We start from the raw sequence: 25,814 nt of genomic DNA, 5'->3' as shown, positions 1-25,814 counted from the left end.
GTCGGCCTGAGGCACTCTCGCGAGAAGACTCGTGCAGGCCGGGAAAAATGGCGCCTCCCAGCCCCCGAGAGCCCAAGGCCCCGACTGCCACGAGCGCAGCCAAGCCGGACGGGGAGATGGTGCTGCCGGGCTTCCCGGACGCAGACAGCTTCGTGAAGGTGAGTTCGCGGGGCCTCCGTGGACACCGTGAGCCGCCCGCGGTCGGCCGGAAGCGGGCCCGGGCCCTGTCCGCGGCCGCCCACCCGGCCGCGCGCGCGCCGCTGCGGAGCCCGGGGCTGGGGTCCAGGGGCAGCTGCCCGCACCGGGCACAGTCTCTCACTTCCTCTCCGGGGCGGAGATCGCACGCGGACACTGAGGGACGCCCCGCTTCTCAGGGCCCTCCTTCTCACATTTGAACCTATGCAAATGTGTGGAGTGTGGAGAGCCGTGTCCGCGTCGTGGGAAGGGCTTCCTTGTCACCCTGATGCCCCCAGCCCTCGTGACCTCGACTCGGCCCAGGCTTGAGCCACCTAATCAATTCTGCGGAGGGCTGTAGGCCACACCAGTCGGCGTCCTCCCCTCCCGCGGCCAAGATGGTCCCCTTTCCCTCGTCTGTGGTGCGGTCCTGCATAATCCCAGACCCTGGGTTTAATGTCACCTGTTACAGCTGCCACCGAGCTGGCTTCCTCTAGGTGCCTTAGAACGTGTATCAGTGCCTCCTCGAAGGAACGCGGAGAGGATTATTTGTGTAATGCATTGTATATGAATAAACAAAACTAGGTTTAAACACCTCATGCATAGCTCTTAAAAAACCAGGAAACTAAAATAATTTGTAAGTTAGCACTGTGTATTCCCCCAAACTCCACTGGGTTAGGTGGATCATTAGTAGATGTCATTATGCATTTGTTTGGTTCTGATAGTTCCTGGACCACTAGCCATGGTCCTGAATTGGTGGCATTCATGTTCACCAGCTACCGTGTGTCCCACCAGGAAGCAAGTTCCCACCTCCTTTCTCTCTCTTCTCCCCCTGGAAAACATTCATTGCACAAATCTCAGTGATGTCATTTGGCCTTCACATAACCCACCATCATTTCTTTATGACAACCACTTCAGATTTTTTCTTATTACCACACAGCAATTAGTGAACTACTTGGCACTAACTGAAACATAAAACACAAGTCCAATTGTGGGCAGTGGCCGTTATAATTTGGTCAGCAAAGGATCTAGGGTATTCTTATGTTTTAGATGCTTGTCCAAATGAAAACACAAAAATAAATTCTATAGAAAACTCATGGACCTGAATTTAAATAGTAATAATAATAGAACTTATGTGCCTACCAGGCACTACCCAATGTGATTTTATTGGCTCATTTAATCCTCACAACAACTCTATGGGGTGGTCACTTTTATTATGCCTATTTTTCAGAGGAGGAGGCTAAGGTCCAGATAAATAACCTACCCAAGATCACAGTTAATAGGTAGCAGAGCCAAGATTCAAACCTAGGCCATTTTGAATATTTGTCTTATATGTTATTTGTTCTTTTTCTCCCCACTCTCCCAAGAATGTAAGCTCCAAAACTTGGTTCCATGTTCACTATTGTATCCTCAGAGCCTGGGGTAAAATCAGCACTAAATGAGTATTTGTTGAATGTGTAAAATTCATCATCTAGCACAATGTATTATATGTAGTATATCTTGAGAAAAGTGAGTTGCTGAATGAATGGGGATCCATGTTTAAAACATGCTTGTTTTTCTGGGTTTTGACAGTTTGCTCTTGGGTCAGTGGTGGCAGTCACCAAGGCATCTGGGGGCCTACCACAGTTTGGCGATGAGTATGATTTCTACCGAAGTTTTCCTGGCTTCCAGGTATTTTGTGAAACACAGGGAGACAGATTGCTTCAGTGGTAAGTACTACATATGATTTTCTCATGTTGAGAGAAATAGATATAAAGAAATAGGTAGTTTTTCCTGAAATTAGTTTTTTCTTAACCATATTTTTCTGTGCTATAAAGAGCTATAGGGGTGCCTGGCTGGCTCAGTCGGTTAAGCATCTGACTCTTGATTCGGCTCAGGTCATGATCTCAGGGTTGTGAGATTGAGACCTGAGTCGGGCTCCTTGCTCTGCTTCTCTTTCTCTCTCTGTCTCTCTCAAATAAATAAATAAATCTTAAAAAAAAAAAAGGAAAAGGAAGAGCTATAAAATATAAAAATGAGACAGTGGGGGTGCCTGGCTGGCTTAGTTGGTAGAGCATGCGACTTTTGATCTTGGGGTTGTGAGTTCGAACCCCATGTTGGGTGTAGAGATTACTTAAAAAAATATATAAAAGATTTTGATTAGGGTAATGTTATTTGGTAAATTTTGAGTTTAACTTTTAAAAAATATATTGACTTTTGCACCTATATGTAGACAGTGAATCTTTCTGAATTAATATGGGACTTGAAAGCCTAGATCCAAGATTCTCTCACACAGTTTGCAGAGCCGTGGGTATTACCTTTTTAATAAGTGTATGAGGACACAAACAGTGATTTCGTTTAACTGTTGCATGACAGAGTTAGAGCATGTTTTAGATTTCATGATAAAATAATGAATGCAAAGTATATAATTTACATAGTATGATATATTTTTTAGAATTTAAAGGAAGCTTTGAGATAATTTCTTCCAACCCTTCAATTAACAGATGAGGAAAGGGAGTCTTAGATTTAGGGAATTGCCCAAGACCACACAAATAGCAGTGTTTCTGCTATAAAGGTGCAAGTTTTACTAGTTTGGTCAAAAAGTATTGGAGGGCGCCTGGGTGGCTCAGATGGTTAAGCGTCTGCCTTCGGCTCAGGTCATGATCCCGGAGTCCTGGGATCGAGTCCTGCATCGGGCTCCCCGCTCTGCGGGAAGTCTGCTTCTCCCTCTGCCTCTCTCTCTCTCTCTCTCATGAATAAGTAAATAAAATCTTTAAAAAAAAAAAAAAAGTATTGGAGGGGGTTGGGTTGCACCTGGGTGACTCCGTCAGTTAAGCCTCTGACTCTTGGTTTCAGCTTAGGTCATGATCTCTCAGTCATGAGCTGGAGCCCTGCATCATGCTCCGAGATCAGTGAGGAATCTGCTTCAGATTCTCTCTCTCCCTCCTCCTCTAATCCTCCCCCTGATTTCGTGCATGTGCTCTCTCTCTCTCTCTTTCTCTGTGTCTCTCTCTAAAACAAACAAAATCTTAAAAAAAAAAAAAAATATATATATATATATATAGGGAACAGTCTGAGCCATGCCTTTTAAGCTTTCTCCCAGATTGGGAACAAATGAATAAAAGTATACAAAGTAACCTTGGTTTTCCTGTCCTTCCTAGCATGAGTAGGGTAATGCAGTACCATGGGTGTCGAAGCAACATTAAGGACCAAAGTAAAGTGACTGAGTTGGAGGACAAGTTTGATTTACTAGTTGATACCAATGATGTCATTCTGGAAAGAGTGGTGAGTGTTTCACCTTACTTTTTTTTTGTAGATTTTTTTTTCTTTTTAATTTGACAGAGCGAGAGAGTACAAGTGGGGGAAGCAGCAGAGGGAGAAGCAGACTCCCCGCTGAGCAGGGAGCCTGATGCAGGGCTCAATCCCAGGACCCCAGGATCATGACCTAAGCTGAAGGCAGATGGTTAACTGACTGAGCCACTCAGGCGCCGCCCCATCACCTTACTCTTAAGATAATTAACAAATGGGGGCTCCTGGCCAGCTCTGTCGGAAGAGCAGGTGACACTTGTTCTCAGGATTGTGAGTTCAAGCCCCACATTGGGCATAGAGATTACTTAAAAATAAAATCTTTTTTTAAAAAAAGATAATTAACAAATGAACTTTTTTATTATTAAAATATGAAAAGAAACTCCAGCATCCAAGGAAATGAAAAGTTTAGGACTTCTTGTTCCAACAACATTCCCTTCCTGATAGTTGGCTTCTTTTTCCCAAAGATAACATAGTTGTCTTCAAATATATTATTTCAACCTATCACTGCTCAGTGGAGGTCTATTACAAATCTGTGTTCCAGATTTGCAAATCCTGTTTGTATTGCAAGAGAAGAGGCCTCTGGGTACAGAGCCCAACCAAAATTTAGTCTTTTTTTTTTTTTTTTAAACTATTATCTACAATCGGCTAAACCGCCTGACTCGCATGATTGGAAGGAGATGTGCATCATATGATCTAGCTTATTGTCTACTTAGACCTAATTCCACAGCACAGTGTTATTTATAGAAATACATAGAGATCATCCAAAACAAAGCTAACCCTCAACCATGTGACAGTCCTGCAGATGTTTAAATCACGCTCTCCTGTCCCGTGAAGTCATCTCTTCCGTAATCTAAATGCCCACAGGTCTTTCAGCAGTTTCTCATATTTTATGATTTCAAGTCCTGCCATGCTACTCTTTGTCACCTAGATTCCCAAACTGATACCGCACATCTGCTTCAATGGGACAGAGATCAGAACGCCCTTCATTCTCAGAGTACCATCCTTCTGTGTTTAATAGCTACAATCTACGGTCTTTTTAATTCCTTTGGTGGGCCACATCACACTGTTAAATCGTTTTTGAATTTCCAGCCCAACTGAGAGCTGTAAAAGGAATTGATCGAGGGTAGGGAGTGGCCAGTTACCGCCCTGCGTTTGAACAAATAATGCATTAATTACTTGGGATGACTCTCTTGTATATATATGTTCTCACATGTAATTCTCTGAATCTATTTCTTAAGAATTTTAGTTAATTAACTTGTTAACCCTGAAAGGAAATGCTAAACTATTATGTCCTCTGCCCTTAGGGTATTTTACTGGATGAAGCATCAGGTGTGAATAAGAATCAACAGCCTGTCCTCCCAGCAGGATTGCAGGTTCCCAAAACAGTAGTGTCCAGCTGGAACCGTAAGGTGAGGGCTTCTTTGCCGATCGACTAGAGCTTCAAGTGTCAGTTTTATAATAGGGCCTTTGCTGGTTCTGTTCTGCATTTCTGTTCTGATTTATTGGGCACAGAACTGGCTGCTGCCTAACTTGTTCTCACAAACAGGCACAACCTAATTACCTCTTGTCTCCTTTGGCCCCCGCAACCTCACACACACAGGTTCTTAAATGAATGCCCTCAGAAGGCACAAATGGGAATTTACTCTTTTTTTTTTTTTTTTTTGGAATTTACTTCTCTAATTTATCGAGTTGCTGTGTTATAAATTCTTTGTATTTGTTATCATAGGCAGGAGAATATAGCAAAAAAACAAAATCTGAAACTTTCCGGTTGCTTCATGCAAAAAACATCGTCCGGCCTCAGCTTAAATTCCGAGAAAAGATCGACAACTCCAACACTCCATTTCTTCCCAAGATCTTCATCAAGCCCAATGCTCAGAAACCCCTCCCTCAGGGTAAGGCTTGCGAACTCTGCCTCAGTAAAGGGGAAAACGTCTCCCTCCCACCTTCCTTTCTTCAAAAGGAGCCACTTACCCGCTCCGTAACTAGACAAGATGTGAATGTGTTCACCTCTTTTGTGATGGTGTTGTTGTCACTGCTTGGGTCTCCAGCACTTTCTAAAGAAAGGAGGGAGCGCCCACAGGATCGTCCGGAGGACCTGGATGTGCCCCCTGCCCTGGCAGATTTCATCCATCAGCAGAGAACCCAGCAGGTGGAGCAGGACATGTAAGTATTTGTCAGAACTTTCTACTATGAGAACTTTCTACATTCTCCCTCAATTTCACTTTTGTAAGATACATCATTATAAACAAAGAATGTGAGGAATGGGTGATTGCTATCCTTATCCTAATGTGGATCTTTTGGTAAAACCTCCTGTTTGTGTTCACAGAGGGCCTGCCCAAGTGGCATCTCAGGTAACCCTCACAGCAGCCCTGAGGGGGAGCAGTTGCTCTCTCCCCCTTTGTCCAGATGTGAAGACAGAACAAGAGATGCTGATGCTGCCTTCCCACACAACCAGAACCTGAAACCCCAAGTTTTCTTAAAACTGTCCTTTGTCCCTGCCATTCTGCCTTTCTTAGTGGGTGGGGACTCAAACAGTGAGGTAGGGGCCCCCTAATAAATTCATCAAGGAAAAGGCTTAAAATAGACAGATGGACCTTGCATGAAGGAAGAGGGTGGTAAGAACTTGGCTGGTGTTGGTCTTTTTGTCATGTGTAGCCAGAGTCTGCCTGAGCAGCATTCCTTCAGGCCCAGCTCCACACTGAGAGGCCACAGGCCAAGTGCTAAAGAAACAGAGGTGATGAGAGGCCCTGCCCTCAAGGAACTCCCAGACTTAGGATTTTTATGCAAGTAGATGATAGAGGAATAAAAAATACAGCATTTGGCATCTGACCAACTGCAATATTGGCCCCATCCTCCCTCACCCCACAGGTTTGTTTTCCAGACCACAAGGAATTGCACATTGTATGTTTTTATATCCTCCACAATGGCAGCCATGCAGTGTTTTGAAATAAGAGCTCAAATCGTTATAGATGAGTACATTTTTAATGATCACATTGTAAGGGTGAACCAGTTTGACCTGATGTATTGTTGTTTTTTTTTTTCTGATACCCTTTAGTTATCATTTAAAGAATGGTAGTTTTTATAGCCAGAAAATATTTTCACAGTGGTCTCTTCTCATTTGTTTTTACAAACTGGACTAAAGCAGTTGTTTTTCCTTGAATCACGGAATTCATCAAAAAGATTTTTCTTTTTGTTTCATTTATTCAGGTTTGCACATCCTTATCAGTATGAACTAGATCACTTCACTCCACCAGATTCAGTCCTTCAAAAGCCACAACCCCAGGTTAGCACCCAAACTTAATTTATGGATGAATCAAATCAGTGCAATTTTGGCTTTCCTTAAATATCCTTAAAGGTTGCAACTTCGGGTCATTTCTTGAACTCCTAATTCATTTTGTGCTTTAGTAAAGGATGATTCATAATATTCCTCTCTCTTTCTACCTGTGCTTTCGTGCCCCAGTTATATAGGCCGGTGGGGGAGACCCCCTGCCATTTTGTGTCCTCCCTGGACGAGCTGGTGGAGCTCAATGAAAAGCTCTTGACTTGTCAAGAATTCGCGGTAGACTTAGAGGTAAGTTGTGAATGACGTGGAGTGAAATTTTACATCTTCTAGGAGTTCACTCCCTACCTGAGGAGTATAAAATTAAGACTAACAGATCTGGGGTTTTTTGGCAAAAACTGATCCATCGTATAACTTTATTTTTGTAGCTGCCCTCCCAAAATCAAGAAAGGAAAGCCTGGTGTGATCATTTTTCCCTGTTCTCCCCTCTTTCTGGGTTCTAGCACCACTCGTACAGGAGCTTCCTGGGGCTGACCTGCCTGATGCAAATCTCCACCCGAACAGAAGACTTCATCGTGGACACGCTGGAGCTTCGAAGTGACATGTACATTCTCAATGAGAGCCTCACAGACCCTGCCATCGTTAAGGTCAGCCAGCCTCTTGTAGCTCTTGCATGTAAGCCTAGGATTTAAGTGCTGTTCACTTTACTGTTTCATCATTTCAACATAGACCTGGTGAAGTTGAGAGAAATAATTGTAATTTCCTACATTCCGGCCCCACACGCTAAACTGCTTTTGTTTCTAAGCCCCAATTAGAACAGCTTAAGCTGTAGCTTGTTACCACCTGGAGAAATGTTCCATCATGTTAATGACGACTGCAGCGAGGCCGTGCCATCAGGATCCTTAGAATCACTGGCTTGCTTAGAATCACTGGCTGGGAGCTGTTTCAGACTTTAAGAGTGTGCATTTAGGAGTGTGGAAGGCCGTTGGTCCAAATTAAAAGAAGCTTTTAAAACTGAACCCATCTCAATCTTCCTTCTGGCTTCTTTTTTTTTTTTTTTTTTTAAGATTTTATTTATTCATTTGAGACACAGAGATAGAGAGCATGAGCAGGGGGAGAAGGAGAGGCAGAGGGAGAAGGAGAGGCAGAGGGAGAAGCAGGCTCCCCGCTTAGCCAGGAGCCCGATGTGGGGCTCGATCCCAGGACCCTGGGATCATGACCTGAACCGAAGGCAGACGCTTAACCATCTGAGCCACCCAGGCGCCCCTTCCTTCTGGCTTCTAATTCCAATGTTGTACTAACCCAGAGGCCGAGCTTATTTCAGAGCGCAAGTGGCCTTGTACGCATTGTGCTGCATGACTCTGCTTTTGTTTTCAGGTCTTCCATGGTGCTGACTCGGACATCGAATGGCTACAGAAAGACTTCGGCTTGTACGTAGTGAACATGTTTGATACCCATCAGGCAGCACGCCTCCTTAACCTGGGCCGGCACTCTCTGGACCACCTCCTGAAACTCTACTGCAGTGTGGACTCGAACAAGCAGTATCAGCTGGCTGACTGGAGAATACGGTTTGTGCTCGACAAGGACGTATGGATGGCAACAGGAAGCGGGGTGCTCCTGAGCCTCTCAGCCACACATAGCCATGCGCAGGCTGTGACGGTAGTGGAACCTTGGCTTGACTGGCCTTGGTGTCTCCTCCCGCTTGTGGCAGCAGCAGAAGCACAACCAGAAGTTTTAGGGTAACCACGTGGAGTGTGTGTGTTAGGCTCTCACACTTCACGGAGAGCGTAGTTGGAAGAGGCGTGCCGTGTCAGGATCTGTGTCCCTGCCTGTGTCTCGTTTGAAACTCGGATCTCCCTAGTAATGAGGGGTGTGTGTGTGTGTCAGGTGATCTCCCAGAGGTTCGAGAGGTTTCTGAGGTACATGAGTGATTGCATCTTACCATGCATGTGTACTGTAGCCTAAGAGCGTGGTGGGGTCCTGCCACACTTTCTGGAGTCTGGGCTCCGCTCCATCACTGTCAGGTGGCCGGATTCCTCCCTGAGGTAGCAGCTGTTGTCTGAAGAACCACTCCAGTGGCTCCAGAAGCTTTCCTCCAGTTCTGCAGGGCAGAATTTCTAAAGAGAATCTGATAAAGCCCGAATAGAAGATGAAAATTGACAAAGTCTAAAAGCCACTCCCTGTCATTCAGCCGTTGTCATGTGCCAGGCACTGAGCTAAGAGCTTCTGGGGTGTTGTGCTGGGTGGTCCCCACAGCAGCTTGTGAGGTGCCGCCTTTCATTTCACAGGTGAGGAAAGTGAGCTTAAGAGACTTGTCCCAGGACACGTGTGCGGAGCTAAGGCTCAGACTCAGGATGGAAGGGCCTCTCTTTTCTTTTCTTTTCTTTTTTTTTTTAAAGATTTTATTTATTTATTTGAGAGAGAGAGAGAGCAAGCACATGAGAGGGGGAGGGCCAGAGGGAGAAGCAGACTCCCCGCTGAGCAGGGAGCCCGATGCAGGACTCGATCCTGGGACTCCAGGATCATGACCTGAGCCGAAGGCAGTCGCTTAACCAACTGAGCCACCCAGGCGCCCAGGGCCTCTCTTTTCAACCGCACTGTGACCCTGCTGCCCTTTCTCCCCAGCTGTGAAAACAATGGCTTGTCATGTTGAGATGGAGGGACTATGGATGTAACTACAGTATTGGCCGTGATACCAAAGGGATCCAGAGTCTTCGCACGCAGAGCTGATAGACGACATTGCTGCTCCTAGGGGTGAGCGGCGAAGTAATTTCTTCCCTTGTAATTCTAGACCTCTGCCCGAGGAAATGCTCAACTACGCCCGGGATGACACCCATTACCTGCTTTACATTTATGATAAAATGAGGCTGGAGCTGTGGGAGCGAGGCAGCGAGCATCCCGCGCAGCTGCGGGTGGTGTGGCAACGCAGCAGGGATATCTGCCTCAAGGTACGGCCACTCTCTGCCTGGGTCCTGGTGCTTCGCTTTGTTCCTTACACTTCTGAAAAGAGCCAAATGTTCTGAGGAGCCCAGGGCGCCATTCTGATCCCCACTGATCTTGCATGTTCTGTCCTATTTTGCAGAAATTCGTCAAGCCCATCTTCACAGACGAGTCCTACCTTGAGCTGTACAGGAAGCAGAAAAAGCATCTCAACACACAGCAGCTGACAGCCTTTCAGCTGCTGTTCGCCTGGAGGGATAAAACAGCTCGTAGGGAAGATGAAAGTTATGGGTAAGCGATTAGACATCCTTTCAATATCTGCTTTCTAGACCGAGCAACTCGGGTAACGAGGAAATGATGGCCTTTTTTCTTTTCACCATGAAAGTTGGTTATGTTTTCCCCCAAGTTGTAGCCTTTAACGGGGCTGGCTGGCTGAATGTAATGTGATCGCACCGTGTATTTTGTTCCAGATACATACTGCCAAACCACATGATGCTGAAGATAGCTGAAGAACTGCCCAAGTGAGTCTGAGAACTGATAACGATGTCTTGCCTTTCTCAGTAGAGAAATTTTATCCTTCAGAATCAGCTTCTCTGATAGTTATTGCCTCAAGGCTGTTGACGGAGAAACTGTGCTCTAAGGAGATTCACAAGCCCAGGGAATTCAGACTGTCTGCCCCTGGGTCGCCCTGGAGGGACTTAACTTTCTGGGCTGCAGTCATTTCAGTGGTTATGCCTCAGATGAGATCCAGTGTAAGGCCGAGCCTCCAGCATCCACTCGGAAGGGAGGAAAGTGTGTCAGAGTCTCGTAGCTGTAATTTGTTCCAAACCAAGGCACCTGATGATTTTGAACGCTTTCTGATGTTAATTGAAGAATAAGCAAAGAATCAAATTTCATCATCTTCCGTTGAGCCTGTTGCAGTACTGCGGCTCAGCAGAGCTGTGGGGCTCCTCCCCAGCTCTCCCGGTGAGCCAGAGGCGAGTGCAGAAAAGGCACCTGCTCAGAGGTTGGTGCCATAAAGAACACGCGTAGGTGGAGTCGGCCCAGCCTGCCCTGCTGGGAATGTGTTTCCCAGGTCTTCACCTTAGCCGTAGCTCTCTGTTCTCATCTGCAAGCCTCGGTGGGGAGGGCTGTGTCCCTAAATGATGAGTTGTGTTCTTTCTTGTCTTCAGGGAACCTCAGGGCATCATAGCTTGCTGTAACCCTGTACCACCTCTTGTACGGCAGCAGATCAATGAGATGCATCTTTTAATCCAGCAGGCTCGGGAGATGCCCCTGCTCAAGGTGAGAAGCTTTGCTGCTAAAGGTTCCAGCTCAGCAGACCCGTCTATCTGCTGGCACCTGTGGTCTCCTCCATACACGATCTGGTCTCCATTCTAAAAGCCCCAAGAAAATAATAGGGGTTAGGAAAGCCAGTAGACAGGTCTTTTTTTTTTTTTTTAAGATTTTATTTATCTGACAGCCAGAGAGGGAACACAAGCAGGGGGAGGGGGAGAGGGAGAAGCAGGCTTCTCGCCAAGCAGGGAGCCTGATAGGGGGCTTGATCCCAGGACCCTGGGATCATGACCTGAGCCAAAGGCAGACGCTTAACGACTGAGCCACCCAGGCGCCCCTTTTTTAAAGATTTTATTTATTTATTTATTAGAGAGAATGAGCTGGGGGAGGGGCAGAGGGAGAGGGAGAAGCAGAAATAGACTCCCCACTGAACAGGGAGCCCAACTTGAGACTCATTCCCAGGACCCTGAGATCATGACCTGAGCTAAAGGCAGATGCTTAACCCACTGAGCCATCCAGGTGCCCCAACATGTCTTCTTTATGATTATCAAAAGCTAAAACTCCTCTTTTTTTTTTTAAGATTTCATTTATTTATTTATTTATTTATATTAGAGCATGCATGGGTGCACGCCATCAGGGGAGGGGGCAGAGGGAGAGGGAAAAAGAATCTCAAGCAAACTCTGCGCTGAGCATGGAGTCCAACATGGGGCTCGATCTCAAGACCCTGAGATCATGACCTGAGCTGAAATCAAGAGTCAGTTGCTTAAGTAACTGAGCCACCCAATTCAATTTCAATTTCAATTTCAATTTGGGGGGACAGTTTTTATTTTGCCTCAGTAGTAATATCGGTGTATGGTAAATTATATTTGCAATTTTTTGAAAGATTATGGATCCAGAAAGATACAAAATCAGTTCCTTTAGGTCAATAAAGAAGAGACTGAGGATAAACACATTTTCAGTCTTCATGTTAAAATTTCTTTAAAAAGAATCTTTTGGGGTGCCTGGGTGGCTCAGTTGGTTAAGCGACTGCCTTCAGCTCAGGTCATGATCCTGGAGTCCCAGGATCAAGTCCGGCATTGGGCTCCCTGCTCTGTGGGGTGTCTGCTTCTCCCTCTGACCTTCCCCCACCGCCTATGCTCTCTCTCTCTCTCTCAAATAAATAAATAAAGTCTTGAAAAAAAAAAATCTTTTGTTAGCTCTATAGTTTGGCCAAGTAGAAAGAGAAACCCTGGTTTCTAGAGGACAATCTCTTTCAAGCTCTTAGAAATGTTCTGCATTGTGCCTTGTCACGATAAAGGGTTTCATTCTTTCATTCAACAAGTAATTATTGAGCACTGTGTGATTATAGTGCTAGGCACTGTAAGGGATGAAGGACAAAAGAACATCTCTGGGCTCTTGTAAAACATCTAGTGAAGGGACCCAGTCTGTGCTGAGGGAAACATGTGCGGTCACCGAGTTTAGGCACCTTTCCTCAGATGCTCTTTATTTTTCCTCCTCAGTCTGAAGTTGCAACTGGCGTGAAGAAGAGTGGCCCGCTGCCGGGTCCTGAGGTAGAGTGCTGTATCTGACGTCTCTTTTCTGCGGGAGGGCACCAGTCAGAGTCGGTGCAGAAGACACCTTCCTGTCAGAGGCAGCCTCCAGTACTGCGGCAGCAAGCTGCCGCATGCTTGCAAATCCGTCCTGAGGCCTGTTGATTTCTTTCTGCTGCAGAGATTGGAGAATGTGCTTTTTGGACCCCATGACTGCTCCCACGCCTCTTCAGATGGCTACCCTGTCATCCCAAACAACGGTAATGTAGAGGTCTCTGGAACGTTCTGGAAACTGCCTTGCGCACTCTCCACGAGGCTTTGACCTGACTGACTTCCATCCCCTTAGGGCCTGTGCCAGCGCAGAAACAGGCACGCCTGTTCCCCGACCAAAGAGAAGAAGAAGCCCTGCCAGATACCAGATGCCTTATTGCTACTGCCGTCATCACGCTATTTAACGTGAGTGCTAGGACACGCTGGGCGGGTGGTGCGTAGACCCGTAAGAAGTTACTGGGTTTATCAAACAGGCTGTCTGCCTGGAGTGCTGCATCGACTTTTGAGACTAATGCCAGGAGTAAAACCCAGCAGCCGTGGGGACAGGCATGGAGACAGATCCGCGAGGCAGTCCGTGAGAGGTGGGTGGAGGATCCTCTCGGGAGCTCCATGTGAAGACAGCCCCAAGGAAGGGTTGACATCTGGACATTCACTAGTGCCTAGCAGGGAGGACGGTGTGCGCCACGGTGATTCAGAAGCAGGACCTTCCCCGCTCCATCTGCAGGGGAGGCGCAGCCCATCCTGACTCCCAGAAGTGGCGGGCTGAGTGCTCAGCTCAACCGTAGGGACTGGGTATCCCTCTGCAATACGTGCCAGCACCATTTGCGTGTGCTCGGGCTGGAAGAGAGGAGGCTTTGAAAGCATTCCTCTACGCTGTGGCTGATTAGGGCAAGTGACGAGCGAGGTAGGAAAGCACTAGTACATGGGTAGAAATTTGTTTCACATCCCAAAGTGGGGCTGAGTCATGGTAGGCAGTGACTCTGTCCAGTCCGGGACCACATGTGGGCAATGGGGACCCAGCTGTATTCCTGGACTATGCGTTGAGATGTGACAGAGCTTATCCCGGTCTGTCCTACCCAGCAGGTGTCTCGTTTCTGCCAGGGCTTGAACTACAGGCTCTGTGCAAAAGCAGGACCAGGGTGCAGTTGTTGGTCAAGATGGGTAGGCGCTGAATTGGCCAGCATGAAAGGAAAATACACAGAGAAAACTCTGAATAGTGCAAACAACAGATGTGGTAAAAGAAAAATCATAATTTCTGGAAAGAAAGAGAAGCAGGCATACGATCCGTTTGGATAAAGACGCATCTCCAGCTTAGCAGGTGTCACATGGGAAACAGCTGGGTGGGCCAGAGCTTCCAGGATCACGGGTCACAGCCAGTCCATCACGCCAGAGTGCGGGCCCAAAGCCAGGAAGGCGCAGTACCGCCTGCAAAATGTACTTCCTGAGAGTTAACCTTTTTTTTTTTTCTTAAGATTTTATTTGACGGAGAGAGAGACAGCGAGAGAGGGAACACAAACGGGGAGTGGGAGGGAGAAGCAGACTTCCTGCGGAGCAGGGAGCCCGATGTGGGGCTCGATCCCAGGACGCTGGGACTGTGACCCGAGCCAAAGGCAGACGATTAACTGACTGAGCCACCGAGGTGCCCCGAGTTAACGTTCTTTTTCACATCATCACAGAAATTTAGATTGGGTCTTGCTTCAGTAATTTGTGAGCAGAGAAGTCTGGGAGCTTAATTGAGCCATCACGGTGAACAGGCAGCTAAAAATAGGAGCATGAACTTTGGGCCACGTGAGCCCAGAAGCGCCGTGCTCCGTCTAACAGAGGCGGTGGTGTCCCCATGCTCTGTGTGGCAGGACTGTCACCACGGAGGAAGCAGAAGGATAGCACACATTCTGAACCCAGTTGGAAGCAGCACCTTGTCGCTTAATTGTACTGATTCCCCGCAACAGTTTATAATTCTTTTTTTTTTTTTCAAAGGTTTTATTTATTTATCTGAGAGAGAGAATGGGAGACAGAGAGCATGAGAGGGGGAGGGTCAGAGGGAGAAGCTACCTGAGCCGAAGGCAGTCACTCAACCAACTGAGCCACCCAGGTGCCCCAACAGTTTATAATTCTTAATTTGTAAGTGTCTGGTTACAACCTCACATTCTAGAGCGAGACAGACCTGGGAGTTCGTCCTCATTCTGCCCCTGTTCACTGTCAGGTTCTGGAAGACTTAACCGCTCTGTGCCTCAGTTTCCTCATCTGTAAGATGATGAGAATAATACCACGTACCTCGTAAGTTGTAAGGACACAGTGAGAATTCATTGGTTCAATAAATGTGTGTTATAGCGCCCTCCTGTGCTATATCACAGACTGTGACAGTGCCTCGTACGTGTGAGAGATCTAAAAGCTGGTATTCTTACTACTTTTTTTTTTTTTTTAAAGATTTTATTTATTTATTTGACAGAGAGAGACACAGCGAGAGAGGGAACACAAGCAGTGGGAGTGGGAGAGGGAGAAGCAGGCTTCCCGCGGAGCAGGGAGCCTGATGCGGGGCTCGATCCCAGGACTCTGGGATCATGACCTGAGCCGAAGGCAGACGCTTAACGACTGAGCCACCCAGGCGCCCCACTACTTTTTTTTTTTTTAAGATTTTATTTATTTATGTGTCAGAGAGAGAGAGTGAGAACACGAGCAGGGGGAGCGGCCGGCGGAGGGAAAAGCAGGCTCTCTGCTGAGCAGGGAGCCCGATGCGGGGCTCGATCCCAGGACTCTGGGACCATGAGCTGAGCCAAAGGCAGACGCTTAACGACTGAGCCACCCAGGATTATTCCGTTGCTTGCATCGTAATGCCACAGAATGATTATGGGATAAGTTGCTCACTTTCTGTCCCTGCAGGAACCTAGTGCCGAAGAAAGTAGAAAGAGCCCATTAACAGTTGCGCAGAAGAAAGCCCAGAACATAATGGAGTCCTTCGAAAACCCATTTAAGATGGTAAGTAGGCGTTGTGTGTGTTCAGGGCTGACAGAATAGGCAGAGCTTTCTGCAGCTTGTAGGGGCCTCTTGCCCAGAAAAGCAGCCAACAGTCTTTGGAGAGAGGGAGTCTCTGAACCCAGCATGTGTCCGCTGTCCCTGGTGTCTGGGTGGAGACGGAGTTGGGGTCTTCTCAGGTGAAACCAGAAAGGACACCTCACTCAAGTGCCAGTGAGCTGTGGCCAGGTGGACGCTCTGAATTAGGCCTCCCACAATGAACCCCACCAGAAAACCCCCATGCAGGTCCTGAGCACATTTAAACAACCGTTTCCTTTCATCCCTCCAGTTCCTGCCTTCACTCGAACACCGCGCTCACATTTCTCAGGCAGCAAAGTTTGATCCATCATCAAAGATCTACGAAGTAAGTGGATTTGTCACCCTTTTCCAAGAGTGACTTTCTAAGAAAAGGGGGCTTCTTAATTATCTGAACGAGGTTTTTGTCTTAAGCCCATCTTGAGCCCCTTGAAAATGAATACAAAAAACGCTTTATATATAAATATATATAAGCATTATTTCTAGAGAGGGGGGCCAGAACTTTATTCTGATTTTCAGAAGCCTTTGTAAACCTTTTAAGAAACAGGTCTTTGGTTTTTGTGTTTGGTTTTTACTTGAAGTTTAGTTTGTACATAGTAAAGTGCCCAGGTGTTAGGTGTTCAGCTTGATGCATTTTTATATGTGAATATTACTTTAAGGCTCTCACAGGTGACAGCTTAAATTTTAAAACATTCTGTCTTCTATTGTTTGGTTTGTTTTTAACAGCATTATGGATAAGAATAAGGAAATACCTTCCCTGGAGCCCCATGAGATGTTCCTGGGAGCCACCGTGTTAATTGTTAAAAGCCTTCTTCCTTCCTGTAGGAAGGACCTGCTCTGATCAGACGGGGGCCTGGCTCCCTCTGCCCCCCGCTCTTTCATTAGGCAGCAAAGGTCAGGCCAGAAAGCCTGATGGGCCTCCGCCCTGTCGCTAGTGGTTAGCCTGCTGTCTTTAGAAATGGGGAGTCAGGGGGATTTTTTGGGCTTCTTTCCTTCCTCCCCCACGGGTTGTGGCCCATTCAACCACACATCCCTTACCGTGCTTCTAATACCAGCGAGACCTGTTCTAACGCCAGGAGCAGATGTGGTATCGTACAACAGCAGACCCGACTCGAGAAGTCCTGCCTTGAAGCCCAGCTCCACCATTTGCTAACCGTGTCCCCCCAGACAAATTATTTAGCTTCTCTGAGCCTGTTTCCCATCTCAAAGTGGGGGTGATGAGGATGCCTTTGTCCCGGGATTATGGAAGGGATTGAGTGAGATGGCGGACAGGAAGGCATCCGGCCCCGTGCCTGGAATCCAGTTGCACTTTGTCCTTCTTGATGAGTATTTTATAAATAAAGCCAGCGAGAGATTTTATTTTTTGTGTCATCAGATTTGGAATTCATGACTAAGAAGTGTGTGTAGTGACTAGGTTATTAGCATGGCCGGCATCCCCTCATTAAAAAAGTAAAGCATTCCTAGGTGGCTGAGTTTTGGAGTGTTTTTGTTTTATTTGTTTTCCTTGTAGATCAGCAACCGCTGGAAGCTGGCAAGCCAGGTCCAGGTGCACAAGGAATCTAAAGAAACTGCCAAGGGGAAGGCAGCGGAGCAAACAGGTAGCCCTCACTTCCTTGTAACTCGGCCTGTCGGAGTGTCTGTCAAAGAACAGGCCTCGTGTATCCTGTTGTTTGTTCAACAAAGTGTCAGTACGGCTGAGAACAAAGCACAGCCTCTGCCCTGTGGAGCGTGCCTTTTCCCGGGGGTAGCGGACAGTGTACCCATAAATGTACGTTCTTTCCGATGGGGCAGGGAGAGGGGTAGGAAGTGCTGGGGTGGCGGGGGGTGGCTACTTCTCTACGGTGTTTAGAGAAGGCAGTCGGATAAATGTGACATTGAGCAAAGACTGGCTGCTTCTAGGGGAAGAGTGGTCCCATGCTGGTGGCCCAGCGAGTCCACGGCCCCAGGCAGTTGCTCACTGGGCGTGTGCAGAGAGTGGCCAGGAAGCCAGTGTGGCTGATGGGGAGAACAGGACCGTTGTATAAGGACGTGACTTGTCCTCCGAGCGGGCCGGGAAGCTGTGGAGGGTCTGAGCAGAGCAGTGGCCTGCACTAACCAGAAAAGCTCACTCCGAGACTGTGGAGAGTCCAGCAAAGAGGGCAGGGGTGGGAGGCCAGGTGAGGGGCTGTTGGCTTGACCAGCATGGTAGCAGAGGTGGTGAGAAGTGGCCCGAAGCCGATGTGTACCCCGTGGTGACCCGACAGCACCTGATGATGAGTTGTGTGTGTGGCACGTAAGAGGAAGAAGGGGGCCGTGGGTGCCAGAAGGGCTGGTCCTGAGCGACTAGAAAGGCAGGGTGGCCAGCAACAGAGTGAGAGTGCACGAGGAGCCAGTTGGGGAAGTGGCTTTGTTCTGGTCCTTGATGTGTTTTGATTGCGGCCCCTCTGAGACCTCAGAGAGGCGTCACGTAGGCTGGTGGGTGTCCGGCTTGGGTTCTCAGGGGAGGGGCAGGTGGGCTTTCAGACAGAGTGTAGGAAGAGCATCCGCGCCTGAGCTGCAAGGCGGCCATCCTTGAGGGGCTGGGGGCGGGGGGCCAGTGCAGGAGACTGGGGGGCAGGGAGGGCGCCCCGGCTGTGGCAGCCACAGCAGTCGATGCAGCCAGATGCGGAGGGAGGCTTGGCTGCTGGAGACAGCAGCTCCACAGACCGTGCTCTCTTGCAGCTGCTCGGGACCAGGCCAAGGAAGAGTACAAAGCGACAGCGGAACAGGCCGTGTCTGTCCGACAGCAGGCTGCCGTACGTGCTGGCCCTTCTGCTTTCTCTTTTGAGAAATGAGCTGCCCCTGGTCATGGTCAGGATTTTCCCCGAATAGCAGGAGGGCTTGTCCTGTGCTTCAAAGTAAATGCTTCTACGTCTTTCTAGTTCATTTTGCTTGTCAATTAGTGCCTGCATTTCCCGTCAAAAAACGTTTATATTGTAATTTCTCTTACATGATTTTTTGTGATGAATTTATGGTAAACAGACCGTACCCCTGAGTCTAGTGGTAGACAAGGTACTAAAGCTTATGCATATCCAAGCCTGTTGTGCCTTTCGTAAATGACCTGATGTCCCTCTCCACCGAGGAACGTGTCCCACCTGGTGCTAGCCCTGCCCAGGCTCACAAGCCGCCCGCACTTCTCTCCCTGCCCCCGAGCCCATAGATGCCAGCACAGCAGGCCTGGAGGCTCGCGGGCCTCGCTGTCGGAGCGTGCGTCCTTCCCACGGTGTGTTCACCTTACAGCTGGAAAGTGCCACCAAGAAGAGGGAGCGAACCACAAGTGACCCGAGGACCACAGAGCAGAAACAAGAAAAGAAGCGACTCAAAACTTCCAAGAAGCCAAAAGACCCAGATCCGCCAGAAAAGGATTTCACCCCTTATGACTACAGCAAGTCGGATTTCAAGGCTTTTGCTGGTGAGGCCGGGACTGGTCCCCTTTAAGGAATGTCTGGCCCTGCTAGGAGGGAGGAAGCCGTAGAGGAAAGAAAGCATGACCTGGGCACCGATGAAGCCCGAGAAAGACACGGCTCTCACCCAAGCACTCTGAGAGCCATGCAGGGGAACCGCAGTGCGGGGACGGAAGGCACCCCACCCCTACCCTCCTGGGCTGCAGCTACCTCGCCGTGGCCTCGCTGGTCGTAGCGCAAGATGGCGTCCATTCTAATAGCGGCTCCATCTTTCCTCACAGTAGCTCATGCCCAGAAACACATTTTCTCAGACAGACACACAAACACGGCAAGGAGTTTACGAAGAAACCTGACGCCCCCCGGGGGCTGCTCTCTGGCCCCTTAGCCGGTGAGAGTCCATCTGCCTCGGAGGGGCTGCAGCCGGCCCTCCTGACGGTAGGGCAGCCTCCTTGGCAACACATCCCTTTGAGAGAGGGAAGGTAGGGCAGGATTGTCACCCCAGGGCCCAAGCGACTGCCAGTGGCACCTCCTGACGGGCACACAGAGACCAGACTGGATGTCCTTGGTGTAAGAGGAGCTAATGCTTTAGCCACCTGCCCCTGAGCTGAGAATAGATCTGTGAGAAATGAGCCTGGTGTTCGGGCTGCCCTTCCCTACTGGGAACGCACCACGTGAATTGTTGTCAGCCTAAGTCCCTTCTCCTGCAGGGGGCGGCGAGCTGACAGCCCACCCTTTCTGAACATCGTGCGCCAGCCCCGCGGTCAGCCTGTTGGGTATATAAACTCACGGACACGCTCACTGGCATCTCTCTTCTCTCACCTTCCAGGAGACAGCAAACCGAAACCTTCTTCCCAATTTGATCCAAATAAGCAGACCCAGCCCGGCAAGGTAAGAAATATACTTGATGTGGAAAACTAATGGGATCGTATATGTCAACTAGGCTTTGATTCCAAATTCAAAAAACAAAATACAAGATACCATTAAAAAGAAAGAAAAATCTTCTTGAAAATTCTCTCCTCGTGGTGCTTTTTTTCCCCTCTTCCTTTGCTGGGAAGACAGCCTGGCTAGGAACCCTCTTCCTCTGCACATCCTTTCCCTCACCTCATCTCTCCCCAAGTACAGACAATACCTACCAGCTATTCCAGCAATAAAAATGAACTTTTAAAGAGGTTGTGAAGGCTGGCGGGTGGTTTGAAGGGGTGTTTGCTGTTCACTGCCATGGGAATTACAGCTACAGGCCACAAACACTCCCTCGGGCGCCCGCACAAGCCTGCATCTGCCCCTGTGGGCGTTGCTGCCAGGCGGGGCCAAACGTGACCACAAGTTTGGCATGCGGAGGCTGAGGCCTGTATGGAGCCCTCCTGTTCCTTTGGGAGCTCGTCTGGACGGCCTCGCCTTCAGAAGCACCCAGAAAGGTCCATTTGCAAGAAAACCAGTCACCCTGGTGGCACTGGAGTCTTGGACGGGCCAGCTGGGCTCCTGTGTTGTTTCCTGTGTGTGTCGTGTGGTCAGGTTGTCCCTCGGCTGAAATGGCTTTTTATCTTTTCAGAAATGCATTGCACCCAAAAAACTGAAACAGTCGGTGGGAAACAAAAGTATGTCCTTTCCAACCGGAAAGTCAGACAGGTATGTGGGGGAGGCTGGCGTACGGGCTCACAGGGCCCAGCTGGAAAGCTTCAGAGAGCCTCTCTTGGCCAGATCCCTCTCTGTCCGTCGGGCAGCTGAGATAGGAGGAGGGGAGGGCCTTGCCAAGTGCCATCCACCTGACGGTCCCTGCGTCCCAGGACTCACATTCCTGTCCCTCGCCGCCTGTTAACCAACCATACAGCTTCCCGGGGTCACCTCCGAGCAAATAGACTTGAAGTTTTCCCAGATCTTCCCATTTCTGAGGAGTGAGGGAGAAAAAAATCAGGAAGTAAATGTGGGTCATCATTTAAGAATATTTTCGTTAAAAACATGAAACCCTCATCCCCAGGGCAGAGCCTAAAGCCAGAGGATTCACCCCTAGGGTGTGGCCTGATGAGGAGGGAATCTGCCTTTAGATCTTGATGAACACAGCCACCTCCTGGGGCCCCAGAGCGCTTCCCCAGTCCCCTCTTGTCTACCGGAGTGTGAGGGACATGCTACTGCCAAGCTCAGTTCTCCAGGAGCCCCGGACGAACCATGCCTCCCCAGTTGTGTGTCATTGAGGTCTGCAGCATTTTGTAAACCGGCTGAGAGCAAACCTCCAGCCCAACTGGGAGAAGTAACTCTTCTGTTTTCACACTGTCTCTCTCTGCAGGGGTTTCAGGCACAGCTGGCCAAAGAGATAGTGGTGGAAGAGACCCTTGGAATTCCCCGGTGGACTGGAAGCACCAAATGGTGGTGCAGGTTTTGTACAGACTCATTTTTAAACCATTAAAAATAATTCTTATTGGAAGAAAGCGGATTCCTGACTTTTCCTTTGCTGCCACCTCAGTTCCGGCAGGAGAAGACACCCCACCCCCACCCCCGTTCGGATCCCCAGCTTCGGCTGTCTGTGGGTAAGTGCACCCTGGAGGACCTGCGATTTCTGGAGAAATCCACAGTCACCCCTGAGAGGGAATGCAGGAGAGCCTCCTGTGACTCAGAAGAGGGCGGCCTCCACGAGGCACGGAGCACTGACTCTGCATTTTCAGGGGGGTCTGTGGGCCACGTTACCGCCTTCCCGTGCCCTCAGGTCATGTCAGCGAAGCCGCAGGGTACAGACGCCCTCGGGGAGGTGGCTGGTGCAGCTTCGGAGCCACTGCGGGTTCCCTCCCTCTTCCTGTCTCGCTCCCTTTTGTTTCTTTTTAACGTCGTTTTCCCCAATTGGAAAAGTAATGGCATGTTCACTGACGGAATGAGGAAACGAGAAAAATTACATCTGTAATCCTTCCATGCGGAGAGAAACTTTCACACCTTGGTATCAAGGCTTTGTACCACATGTCTGTTCATTTCCAAACTTGGATTCATGTTTCTACAGTTTTTCACACTGAAAAAGTTTTTATCTTTCCTCATTCCAAAATTCCTTCTAGCTCACCATTTTTGAACATTTAGATTTCCATTTTTGTAGTAATAATGTAGCATTGAATTTCTTCAGAATTCCATATGATTTTAGTTCTGGGATGGGCTATTAAATTCAGAAAGCACAAAATACCATTATTTTTGTTTTCACAAATACTCAAACAAGGAGCCTATTTTCTTAAAAGTTTTTCTCACAGATTATTGGGAGGGCTGGCTGTGTGCAGTACCCTGAGGGGCCACGAACCCAGACATCACTGCCAGAGAGCAGTTAGTCAAGCAGAACAGCAGAGAACAGCCCAGGCCCCAGATAGGCTTAAGTTTGGACTAGTTGGGACTAGAATGGTTGCAACTGACAGAAAAGGCAGACTCTCGGTGACTTAGCAAAACAGAGGTTTTTTTCTCTCTCTCTTCAGTCCTAGTTAGTCTAGAGCTTAGTGCGGCAACTGGCAATTCTCACTCTGGCCCTTACTTGTGGGTCTACCACCCTCGACTGGAACCCAGGGCTTCCACCTCATGGGCTGGGTAACCGGCCCAGCTCCATCCATCACATCTGCATTCCATTCCGCTGGAAGGAAGGGAAGAGATGCACACCCAGTCTCCCTTGAAAAAGATACGGCCTGTGTCCACTTCCCACTGGCCAGCACATAGTCACATGCCACAGCAGAGGCTACTGGGAAAGTCATTTCAGTGTCCACGGGCCCCCAAAAGTCCAGGGTTCTGGTGCAGAGCTGGGAAAGAGCAGACACAGAGGCACAGTAAGCAGTCTGCCCAAACATGGTGGAGTCTCTGCTAAAAAAAAAAAGGTGGACAGATGGGAATTTTTAAGAGCGAGAAATGATTTTCTACTGAGGAGCCTTCACGAAAAGTACATTTGGTTTGGACCTTGGAGAGTAAGGGAGAAAGTCCAGAGAACCTTTTAATTAGTGCTACTCCACAGTGTGGACTTCTGCCAGAGACCTGCAGGGAGCAGAACCCCGGGCTCCACCCCATACGTGCCAAGCAGGAGGGAGGGCCGGTGGCCTGGGAAGCCGGGTGCAGCAAGCTCTCCAGATGATTCCCCTGCTGGCTGAAGTCTTGAGAACCACTGGATAAGTGTGGCAGCGCACCCCAGGCCTTGCTGAGTGGGCCACGGCGGGCTCACCACGGGCCAGAGGTGACATGAGAACAAAGACAGTATATTAAGTTTCTTAGAGAAGTAAGGTGATTCCTTGTCCTTTACTTGGAAATGACCCTTATTAGTTTTGTCTTTGTGGCAATGTTTTGTGTTTGTTTTATAAAAAGATGGGGACCGTAGACAGTACTAGTTGAGGTCTTTGTAAATGTCCTTCCTTGCAAAAGAAAGAGTTGGCAACCTGATGTCCGTCCCCAAATGTGTTTTTGAAATTTTACTGGTCCCCGAAACCAGAAGTCCAGGACTACTGAGCCACGGGATGGAGATGAGAGCCTTGGGGATGTTTGGGGAACAGCTGTAGTTCCCTTCACTGGAGTTTAAGGCCATGGGGGGAGCACTTGGATCCCCAGGGCCCTGGGAGGATGGGTGAGTGTCCCAAGGGCCGTGTGTCCGAACGGCCATGGAGGATGGCGCTGTGCCCTGGGAGAGGGTGTGGCAGGGCCAGCGGGCTTGGGGGTGGAGAGAGAATTGATGGGGAGAAGGGCTCTTTGCTCCAGGAGGCACAGTGCTGTTGGTGGTACCTTAGTCAGCTTGCCAGAAACATTTTCAACCAAGTAATCCCACGCCGTGGCCAAATTCATTCTCACTCACAGCCAGCCCCATCTGCCTGGCTGAACACAGTGCCTGCAACAGGACTCAGGTGCGAACTGCTGAACGTCTGTCTCTCAGTGACAGACACACACTGCAGCCTCTGCCTTGGACAGCAGGCCTTCGCCCGCCTCTCCCCTCTCCCGGTGGCTAAATCATCTACATCTTAACAGATTGGGATAGTTGACCCACTAGACAGTAATGCTTTCCCACTGAATCTTAAATGCACGTGGGTCTGAATTCAAGGAAACGTTTCATCCTGTACCTTGGTTTTCTGCATCCTGATGTTCCGTATCCATTGTGAATGTAACCGGGCAGTGTTGTGCTAGCTAGCTACTTCTGGCTGAACCACTGCATTTGCTCCTTGTGATCTGAAGCTGAGTGACATTTATGGGATCATGGCCCTGGACATCTAGGGACTTTCCTGCCTGCATTTGGGCCTTTGTTTCCTTTGGACTGGGAAGGTCTGAGCTACTGCTTATACACACCATCCCAGAAATCCCATTCACTGTTGGTGTTGAGGCCAAAACCGTGGTTTCACCTCCTCTACAGGAGGGCAAGAGGTGTCATTTATGGTCCTTCTCCTCTGAGGATATACGTGCTGGCGCAGCTCTGTTCAACTTGTGGGAGGAATGGGACAGATGGACTTGATCTTCCACTGCCCCCACCCCCACCTTGCAGTGCCCCTGGAATGCCAGGGCCCCTGTCTGGTCTTGGCTGTGCAATCCCTGGAAGGCGGCCAAGACAGCTGACTACGAGGTGCCTGGACCAGCGCCCGAGCCTCCAGCGTCAACTCAGCCGGCTACGGACACCATCCCTAGTCTCATGGAGCTTACAGTCTGGTTCAGGGGACACACAAGTGAACAGGCCATCACAGCTCAGAGGTGTAAATGTCGGTGGAGGAAGTCCAGGGCTGAACCCAGGCAAGCCTGCAGGAAAACTGGACAGAGGGGTGGACTGTCTCTTACCTGAATGACCTCAGGTCTCGAAGCAGCTCCCTATGAGACATCTCCAAGCAATTCTTTTATTGTCTTGGCTCACCTTCCCCCGAAAAGCAGCTTAAAATCAACCAAGACACATTGTTGCTGTAAGCCTTGAGGCTTGCACTGATAAACACTAGTGTGTTACTCATCTGAGGTTACAGAGAACATGCTTCCCACCTCCAAGTGGAGGCTGCGGAATGTCAGTCAAAAAACATCCCTGTCATGTCCCCAGTAGCTTACACCAGTTCCACCTCCCTTCCCTGGCATGCGAAGAACTATGCGTGTAGAGCAATCAGCATTTAATATTTGGTAATTAGCATGCCTAATGTGATTCAGAGAAGTTCTTGACATTTTTCTAAAAACAGCACGTTCCCGCCCACCCTTCAAACAGCAAAGCCGTTTGTTTAAAAAAAAAAAAAAAAAAAAAAAAACCGCGTGCCAGTCTTATTTGGTGCTGAATATGCATGTGTTGGCCTCTTCCGGGGCACTGCTGGTAAATTTAGAAACTCGCTTAGAAAAGAACTCCTTATCCAGCAGCCGCACGGCTCACGGATTGGAGGATTGAAAGAAAATGGCAAGATCTCCCTAAAGTCAGGGAGCTGTGTTGGTCCTTTTCAAGTAAATAAAAACCCTCAGTAAGCCCCTGACGAGCCACACGCTCCGTTCAAGTCCAACAAGGAGCCACATTTGGGGACGCGGCGAGAGATACATTCTACCCCACCGCCCCGGCGCAACAACGTAACTCTGCGCCCGACAGTGTAGCCGCCTGCTCCGGGTTCTGTAGCCCTAAGGCTCCAGCCGGCGGCCCGCTCGTCCCAGCGCTCGGAAAGTCCGCGCCGGGCACCCTCCCCCCCGCTACCTCTCTGCGGCCCTCGGCGCCTCCCGGACCCCAGAAACGGGACAGGGCCCTGGGGGCTGTACCGCCCGGCCAACGCGGGGCACGGGGACGCAGCCGGATCCCCTCCGCCGGCCCGGCCCGCCCCGAGCCGGAACCCGGGCCCGGCAGCCCGGCCCCGGCCCCACGTGGCCCCTCGGAGCGAG

General features: G+C 49.2%; 1 protein-coding gene and 1 long non-coding RNA gene across 3 annotated transcripts; one reads left to right on the top strand and one right to left on the bottom strand.

Annotated features, from left to right (window-relative positions):
• Positions 1–21,430, top strand: EXOSC10 (exosome component 10). The gene is made up of 25 exons (XM_006735501.3): positions 1–158; positions 1,747–1,883; positions 3,315–3,438; positions 4,767–4,871; positions 5,189–5,354; positions 5,511–5,625; positions 6,670–6,745; positions 6,923–7,033; positions 7,246–7,389; positions 8,120–8,310; positions 9,534–9,690; positions 9,825–9,973; positions 10,153–10,203; positions 10,855–10,966; positions 12,457–12,507; positions 12,668–12,746; positions 12,833–12,942; positions 15,418–15,513; positions 15,839–15,913; positions 17,096–17,183; positions 18,286–18,359; positions 18,844–19,015; positions 19,834–19,895; positions 20,557–20,633; positions 21,289–21,430. The coding sequence occupies exons 1-25, from the start codon at positions 48–50 to the stop codon at positions 21,317–21,319; spliced, it is 2,664 nt and encodes an 887-aa protein (XP_006735564.1). The 5' UTR covers positions 1–47; the 3' UTR covers positions 21,320–21,430.
• Positions 19,891–25,806, bottom strand: LOC115941642 (uncharacterized). Of its 2 annotated transcripts, XR_014144683.1 has the most exons (4): positions 25,633–25,806; positions 24,759–24,848; positions 21,687–21,859; positions 19,891–20,892 (listed from the first exon to the last, which is right to left on the bottom strand). It is a non-coding gene; the product is annotated as an uncharacterized LOC115941642 (long non-coding RNA). The 2 variants fall into 2 exon arrangements; XR_004076380.2 differs by lacking the exon at positions 25,633–25,806 and having other exon boundaries at positions 24,759–25,625.
• Between the last annotated feature and the right edge of the window lie 8 nt (positions 25,807–25,814).

The sequence above is a fragment of the Leptonychotes weddellii genome, chromosome 4 (assembly GCF_054177405.1).
Source record: "Leptonychotes weddellii isolate Sample4059 chromosome 4, ASM5417740v2, whole genome shotgun sequence".
In the NCBI taxonomy this organism is placed as follows: Eukaryota; Metazoa; Chordata; class Mammalia; order Carnivora; family Phocidae; genus Leptonychotes; species Leptonychotes weddellii.
The sequence above is the reverse complement of the archived record's forward strand: the minus strand, read 5'-3'. Positions and strand labels throughout refer to the sequence as shown.